The 8,826-nt window shown below is 28.0% G+C and overlaps 1 protein-coding gene across 1 annotated transcript; it reads left to right on the top strand.

Annotated features, from left to right (window-relative positions):
* Positions 1–909: 909 nt before the first annotated feature.
* Positions 910–3,235, top strand: LOC135955143 (larval serum protein 1 gamma chain). Its single transcript, XM_065505450.1, has 3 exons — positions 910–1,025; positions 1,096–1,223; positions 1,281–3,235. The coding sequence occupies exons 1-3, from the start codon at positions 941–943 to the stop codon at positions 3,189–3,191; spliced, it is 2,124 nt and encodes a 707-aa protein (XP_065361522.1). The 5' UTR covers positions 910–940; the 3' UTR covers positions 3,192–3,235.
* Positions 3,236–8,826: the final 5,591 nt, after the last annotated feature.

Genomic DNA, 8,826 nt, shown 5'->3' with positions numbered 1-8,826 from the left:
TTCTTATTATACTTTACAATATTTTTTAATCGGTTGCAAAAAATTATGACGTCCTTAAAATATTAAAAATATTTCTTTAGAAAAAATTTCGAATCGCTTTGAAAATATTGCTTCAGAAAAAATATCGAATCTATTTGAAAATATTCCTTTATCAAAAATGTTCAAATCGATTCGAAAATATTTCTTTAGCAATACAGAAAGCAAATGTTTTGTAAATAAATATTTTCGAATCGATTCCAGCTTTGTTGCTAAAGAAATATTTTCAAATCTGTTTTATTAAAGAAATATTTTCGACATTTTTTCTAAAGAAATATTTTCGAATCGATTCAAAAATATTTTTTTAGAAAAAGATTTTTTAATCGGTTTAAGAAGATATTATGACGTTAACGTTCCTCTAAATATTAATTTCGAAAATATATGAATCGATTTAAAAATATTCGATTCGAAACTATTTCAGTAGAAAAAATTTCGAATCGATTGGAAAATGTTTCTTTAGTAAAAACGTCCGAATCGATTGGAAAATATTGCCTTAGAAAATATTCGAATCGATTAGAAAATATTGTTCTTTACAACATTTTTCAATCGGTTTCAAAAAAAATTATGAATTTTATGGTCCTTCGAAGATTAATTTGATCACACTAATGCGGTTGAATTCAATATGTATTGAGAAATAAATTGTCTTAAAAACTCACTCTCTTAATAGATAAACGTTGCAAACTTTGATTCTCAAAAATTATGATTCCATTCGCAGCTAATATTAGATGATGAAAGAAACATGAGCGCCAGAATATGCTGATAAAAAACAAATTTCTCAAAGATCAAGCACTTAAATTCTACACAGATAAGTTTAATTCAAAAAATGCAATTTAGAAAAACAATTCAAGTATTAGCAAACAGTTTAATTTAACAACTCACATTAGAAATAACAAAAATAATTCAAATGCTAAATAGCAAAAATTACAAAAATGTCATATTGCTGGCTATATTTATAATACCGGTGCTTGGACTACCGGGAAATAATATAGGTCAGTAACTTTTCTCAAAAAAAAAAAATTAAGAATTTTCTGAAATATTTTATTCATATTACCGAAACAGTTAATAAATATTTTTTGGAAAAACAAAAATTTTTATTTGAAATTGTGCACAACCTGCAGGAACCTTTGCAAAATGAGGAGTGGATTAATATGGGCAAAACGTTGGCAATGGATAAAGCACTTTATTTAGTAAGTTATTTTTAGTTTTTAAATTAAATTTAAATTAAATTTGTAATTAAATTTTAGGATTTCAATCCTTTAATGGAGAAATTTGCTATAAAAGCAAACACAAGTTGTCTGCTGTCTCAAGATGACATATTCTATTTAACGAACAAAGACCAATTGGAGGAATTAAAGGGCTTATATTACTTTCTTTATAATGCTCAAAATTTTGAGACTTTAAGACAGAACATATGCTGGGCCAGAACTCATGTGCAAGCACAAATGTTTGTTTTCGCTTTGACACAATCACTAATGAAAAGAGAGGATTTTAAGGATCTAAATTTGCCGAAAATTTATGAAATCTGGCCACAACATTTCTTTGCTGATAAATACACCAGAAACTTGCAGCATTTTAATTATGTTCAATGGAGCAGGGTGGAAATGTTTAAAGACTATACTAATACAACTTACAAACATTCATGTAAAATGGGCCAGTGGTGGTGCGAGCAGAATTTAGAATATAAAATCTATCAGGAAAGGGAACGCATGATATTGCCAAAAAATATTTATGGTGACTTGCGCAATTCCAGCAAATGGTTACAGGCCTTGGAAGAGGTGGCCTTGTATTGGTTGCCTGTAGATTTCAGCAGAGAGGTGGCTGGAATAAAAGACTTGGCTAAAAGATCAAATACATATTTACAAGAGGACAAGGCCTGGAATGCCTACTGGTATTATACAAATATGGGTTTATGGCAAAATGAACGAGGACAAAATGATTTGTATAGCAAATCTCTAAGAGATTGGTGGTTTTGGAATTTACAGCAAATTGTAGTGAGATATAAAATGGAACAAACATCTTCCGAAACAAAAACTGCGCTAGAGCCTTATTTAATAAATTTTCAAAACCTAAAATATCAAGCCATAAATAATAAAAATTCTCTGGGAATTTGGAGTTTTATAAATGATTTATTTAGCAAAACTGAAAAGGCTTTATATGAACAAACCTATGAACTAAAAAATGACACCAGACTACAATTAAACAATCCCGAACATTTGGAATATTTCCTTAATGAAAACTTTGCCATAGACAAAATAATGTCGGCTTTGATGACTCCAACAAACAGAGAAAATAAACCTACAGTTATGCAATATTATGAAACCATGTTGAGATCCCATGAATTTTATCAATATGCTGAAATCATTAACCAACTTTACAAGTCTGTGAAAACAAACTTTCATCCATATAAACCACAAGAATTGCAAAGTGCAGGCGTTAGCCTTAATGATGTAGAGATCACAGAATTAAAAACCTATTTTGAAATTATCGATACAGATGTAACAAATCTATTGCGGTCAGCCAATAGTTATTTTGAGGGCAAATTATTATGGTTTAAGACATTAATGGCCAGACAACAGAATCTGCAGCATCAACCGTTTAAATTCTTATTTAATATCACTTCCGATAAACCGCAAGCGGTGCTAGTGAGAACATTTTTGGCTCTAGACTGTTCTGCATCAAAAGTGCCTTGTTCCTCTTCAGCAGAAATGTTTCAATTGGATACATTTGTTAGCAGTTTAGCTGTCGGTTACAATACCATTGAGCGTGAGTCCAAAGATTTCTATGGTTTTATGCTGCCCTCCCTCACCTATTCTGAATTGTATCATTTCACCCAGTTGGCCTTGAATGAAGAATATCAGTACCCCTTTAATATTACTATGGGAAATTGTAGATTTCCCCATCATTTAATGCTGCCTAAGGGCAGGGAAGTCAAAGGTTTACCGGTTAAATTTATATTCGTAGTGTCCGCCTATAATTATCGTTTTCATAAGGGTTTCAATTTGGATTGTGATTTTAGCAGTGGCATATTGGCTTTTGATGATTTACCGCCGGGATTTCCTTTCGATCGTGAAGTATCGGAGAGTATCTTTATGAATGATAATGTTTTGGTTAAGAATATGAGAATCTATCATGATGAGAATTTAAGATTTAGATGAATAACAAAATGGGTATTGTACAATAAAGTTTAAAATGGTTGTAAGAGTTTGTGTTTTCATTAAGAAGTTTGATGTATTTAAACTTCTATAGAAAAATTTTAATTAAAAAAAAGATTAGTAAGACATTTGGATACCCTCCATCAAAAAAGATGGAAGCTATATTGATTTTGATATTCTGTTTGTAACACATCACAATATTTTTCGCAGACCCACATAAGTATATCTATCTATATCAGAAGTGAGTTAACACCACAAGTCCATCAATCCATCGATCAAAATTTAAAAGTTTCGGGTTGTTGGAGACAGTACTGAATAATGGATTCGGTTCTTAAAAAAAGTATTTAAGTCGGACTATAATGATTTTCATGATCTTAAAAAAAATCAAAAAAATCACAGATGTTTTCTCACTTTTGAAGCATTATGTAAGTAGCAACGATTGAGTTTAAAATTTTGATTTTGTGTATTAATTATAAAAATTTATCTTTCATCTCTGAATTAATCATTAAATGTCCTCTATTTCTGCTACAGTTGTTTATAAACTCTCCATTTAGTATAAAATTCAACCGCATCGGCTGACATTGATATTGAATTATTTTTATATTGAAATGTTGTGCATTATTTGTCTGACTCAAGAAAGAAAATTGATAAAAAACTGCGTTTTAATTATTAAGAAAAAGAAAACCTTTTTAAATACAAAAATTTCTTTTGTTCCATAATTAGAAATTAAAAAATACGGCGCAGTACAAAACCTATTAGCCAACTATAAATAATAAACTGTGGTTTTTAATAAAACTTTACAAATCGTGGCAATAGATGAATGTTTAATATTGACAGAACAGTGGAACCTTTAAATAATAAATACTAAAAAGTTTTTGTAAATATTAAAGTAAAATAATGGCAACTAATTGTTTATAATTTTTGCTTTATACCTAAACAAATTTTGAAATATTGAAAAAATTTTGTTCTTTTTAGTGGAGTTCTACTGTGTTGTTTTAATGCTTTAAATAAATTAATATATTTTCTTTATTTTAAACCACCTTAAAGTAGATGACCAACCACATCATCATAATTGTCTTGAAAACTAATTTATATATTTTATTTTTCTTATTTTTATTGTAGTTTCTCTTAATCAAACATGAAATACAAAAAAATCGGTTATGATTGTTTCAGAAACCAACCTTTTCGCACTAAAACAAACCCATGATTTTTATACCTGGCACTTGTGTTTTTTTTAGTTTCTTTCTATCTTTTATATTGAAAGGAGGCTAGAATTTGTGTAGCCACCATCATCATCCTCATCAATAAGATTTATAATGGCAACCATTTAAATGATTCCCTTATTTTCTTGTTTCTTTAGAAACTACATAGCTAAAGTTTTAAATTTCTTAGAAATAAAAGCCAAAGATCTTAAAATTTGAGCCAGAAAATAATTAAACAAAATGACGTTTTCAAAATGAAAACATTCAATTTGTTGCTGGTTGATTATTAAGGGCTGTTTTCTGGGTTCAATATTAAAGATTTTGTTTACCTAAAGGCAACAATGAAAGAAGTACAAGACCAGAACATAATTTCAAAAGTGCTGATGAAACACTTTAATTTTTACTTTTGTTTTTTTTCACTTTTTGTTTAGAAAAATTTATGAATATTATCAATTTTATTTTTTGTTTTGGCTCCAATTTTTCTATACACACTTGTCTGTCTCTCTGACAGTCTTCTGTTTATGTTTATTTATGTATAAATGTTGTTGTTGTTGCTGCTGTTTTACTTGTATAGGGGTTATCAGTGTATTTGGCTTTCAGGTTGTAGTTGGTGTTTGTTGTCTTACGTTTAAATTTTTGTTGGTGTCGTAGCTGCTGCAGCAGCAAGCACTGCAGTAGTTGTTGCTTTATTATATTGTGATTTGATTTTAAAATCATGCAGGTGTTTATAATATTGTTTCCAATATTCATATAGACATTTATACTGTTCACTGACTGACACACTACACACTTACTTACTCGTTCTCATACTCACAACACACATAAATTTATTTTATTTATACAACGTCATTATAAATTAAACTGAAAAATATCTATAAAAAAAAAATTATTACAAAAAACTAGTTTTATTTTTTTTTTTTTGGTAAAAAAAAAATATTTTTTTTTGAATTTAACGTATTTTTTGTTGAATATTTTTTTTTTATTTTCCTTACAAAACAAATATTGAAAATTATCAATAAGCAATTATTTATTGTGAGCAGCAAGACATTCTGAGGCAAGCGATTCAATTTTAATTAAGAAATAAACCAAAAGTTTAAGGAAATCTTAAAGGTTTTTAGTGGTAATCGTTGAAAACTTGGGCTTACTAAATTTAAAAGATCTTTAATTATATTTTACAATAACTGTTAAAAACTATATAGAAAGAAGTAATTGGAAAGTTTTGCCTCACTTGTCTTATAGTCCAGACCTTGCCTCGTCCGACTACTATTTGTTGCGATCGATGCAGAAGGCTCTCTCTGGACTTGGACTCACAAGATGAGCACTTATTTTGGCTTGGAATCGTTATGTTGCCAGTAAGATGGGAAGAAGTCATAGCTAACAATGGTCAATACTTTGAATAAATTTATATTGTACAAATGTTTCAAAATAAAAGCTAAACTTCTTAAAAAAATCCCGCATTTTTAATACAAATACAAAGTCATTAACATAGACAATATGGATATCTAATGATAAATATTTTAAAGACCTTTCCAACAAAAAATATTAAAATTTTTTTTTTACCAAAAAAAATTTTAAATTTAAAAAAAAAAAAATTAAATTTAAAAAATTTTATTTAAACGAAAAATATTTAAATTTAGTTTTTTACAAAAAAAAAAAATATAAAAAAAATTAACAATTCGAAAAAAAAAATTTCCAAAAAAATTAAAAAAAAACATTTGTTTTTTGAAGTATAATTTGGTGAAGGGTATATAAGAATATAGCTCTCTTACTTGTTTTTCATTAAAATAATTTTTTCATGGAAGAAATTATTTTTTCTCAAAAATTTGTTTACTAAAATTTTTTTTAACCAACAATTTGTTTGGTTAATTGGTATTTAAAAAAAAAAAAAAATTTTCCCCAAATTTTTTTTTAATTTTCGAAACCGAAACTTATATAACTCTGTTTATCATGTCGCAATATTGAGAACCAGTCAACATTGAATATTCCCTGACCGTTGTTGGACTAGCAAAACAAAATAAACATCATTCCAAACTCAAAATAATTTGAAAATCGCTCTAAAAATATGTCGTGTAGACGGATCCAGAACGAAATCAATCTATGCATTTCCAAAGACGTGTTGAATTAATACTCAATTCAAATTCAAGTAAAGCTTGAATCAATTCTTCTTAGTAAAAGCAGCTTGTTTGCAAAAATTCTTTGTAGAAATATGGAATATAACCACTTCCACCATGAAAAAACGAGATCATACAGATCTGTTTTGAGGTTTTGAGCAATGTGATCATTCAATCCAATGTTTTGAATGATCACAAAATACTTCTTTTATTTTCAATCATCGAAAATATATAGAGAGGCTAAGGTTTTTGACGTATGAGGATGCGGATGATGCTTGAAAAATTAATGCTTTGCTGGTACAAAATCTTAACGAAATAGAGCAAACGAAGGCAAAGGTTTAATGATCTTCATTGGTAATTTGATTTTCAATAAAATTTGTGTTCTTAAAACATAAATAAAAATAAAATGTTTAATAAAACGAAATTCAACTGCACTTATTATTAATTATTAATAAGAGCAGTTAAATTATGAATTATCTAAGACGATCGATTATAAACGATCTTCTTAGTAATAATCGATCATTTAGTCAATTATTGACTGCAATGTTAAAAATACATTACTTGCACAATTAAGTTCCTATTGGAACTGCAACAACTTTCGGTCAGTTCTCTTTGTTGTCATAACCTACATTTCATTTCTTTCAAAATCCTAATGAAATTATTACACTGACTTCTTTATAACTTAACATGCTGGTTTTATTTGATAAACACAGAACAACAATAAACATATCATTACGAAAAAATATTAAAAAAAAAAAAACAAATTTTCCTTTAAAGAAAAACTATATACGAACAGATATAAAAATCTGCATGCCAAGGTTGTCAACTTCTGGTAAATGTTAAGAAAACAAAACATGATTTGGCTGGCAGACTGACCAACAATTAAACATTAAATTGCCACAAACTTGTAAGTGTGTGTGTAGATGGCGCTCTATGGTGCAATGTTTACAAGATATTTATACAATATTATCTGCTGCACAAACAAAAAAAAAAAAGAACTAACGCAAAAACGAGCCCCCATGATATACCAATTAATAAATGAATAAATACTCTTTCATAACGCTGTACTTGTACTCCTCGTATGTGGTGTAAACATACATTTAAATGTTTGAAAAAAATATAATTCGGATAGCGTAAACAATATTTACTAATCTTACAATTGTTGTTATTTCTTGGTAGACAACGCAAATCGGTAGTTATAGCCGCCAGCTCTCCAACACAGATACTCGTACACATACTCAGTCAGTCAGTTAAGATGTATTTAACTTAAACTTCAAGCAAGGCATGTGCAATTTTTGAGCTCTTTTTTTCAGGCAGCCAAAATATAAAATCCACTCGAAAATAATGTTGGTTAATAATGTGAAAATAACAGACAATCCTGAACACAGTGAAACATTTTTGAGACTTCAGTAGGAATTGAACCTGCAACCCAGACAAAATTTTCTATAGAATTACATTACGAATTATAAAATTACTTATGTCAATTCAATTGAATGAATCAATATGATTCTTTGTAATGGCACATTACTCATTTTACCAACATTTTTTCCCTGAGTGTCTAAAGATACGTGAATACTTGCATGTAAGTAACTTGCAGCTATAATTAACAATTCATTAATACGTTTAACGTATTATTATTTAGTTTTTTCTCAAATGGCCGAATTTTTTTTTCGAAAAAAAGCTAAGAAATATTTTTCGGTGCAATTGCAAATTGAAATGATTTGAAAAGCCAATAAAAATGACTTAAAATAAAAATAAAAACCATTTTATTAGTTTATGAATTTTGTATTGAAAAGTGTCATTTTCATGAGACTTAACGACGTCAACACTTAACAGCCGGCAGGCAGCAGGCAGCTTCACTCACACATAAACCTTAACCGATGACTGGCAATTTTATTACAATTCTGCAGCTGTTTAAATTTCAGATTTTAGAACTTAAAGCTTAAATAAATAAATAAATATCAGCCATATATGGCTGTTACAATATTTTTAAATAATTTGATTCTTTGAGTTTTTTTTTTAATTAAACTAATTACACAAACACAGCAGGTATTTTATTTGAAAATATTTTTGTTTGTTATAATATTTTATTTAAAATTTTAAAATTTTTGTATTTTCAATTACATTTACTTTGTTCGTATTTGCTGATGTTTGATTTATGTGTTTAATTTTTATTTTTTGTAATTTTTCCAAATGCAATTGCACTTGATTTTTCACAGCCTAGAAATTTTTAATATTTATTTTTTTTTTTTGCTGTATTTTTTTATTGCTGGCGCAAATTTTATACAAATCCATCATCGTATTTAAAATCATAAATGCTTTAAT

The sequence above is a fragment of the Calliphora vicina genome, chromosome 3, assembly GCF_958450345.1.
Source record: "Calliphora vicina chromosome 3, idCalVici1.1, whole genome shotgun sequence".
Taxonomy (NCBI): Eukaryota; Metazoa; Arthropoda; class Insecta; order Diptera; family Calliphoridae; genus Calliphora; species Calliphora vicina.
Note: the sequence above shows the minus strand (reverse complement) of the source record. Positions and strands in the feature narration are given on the sequence as shown.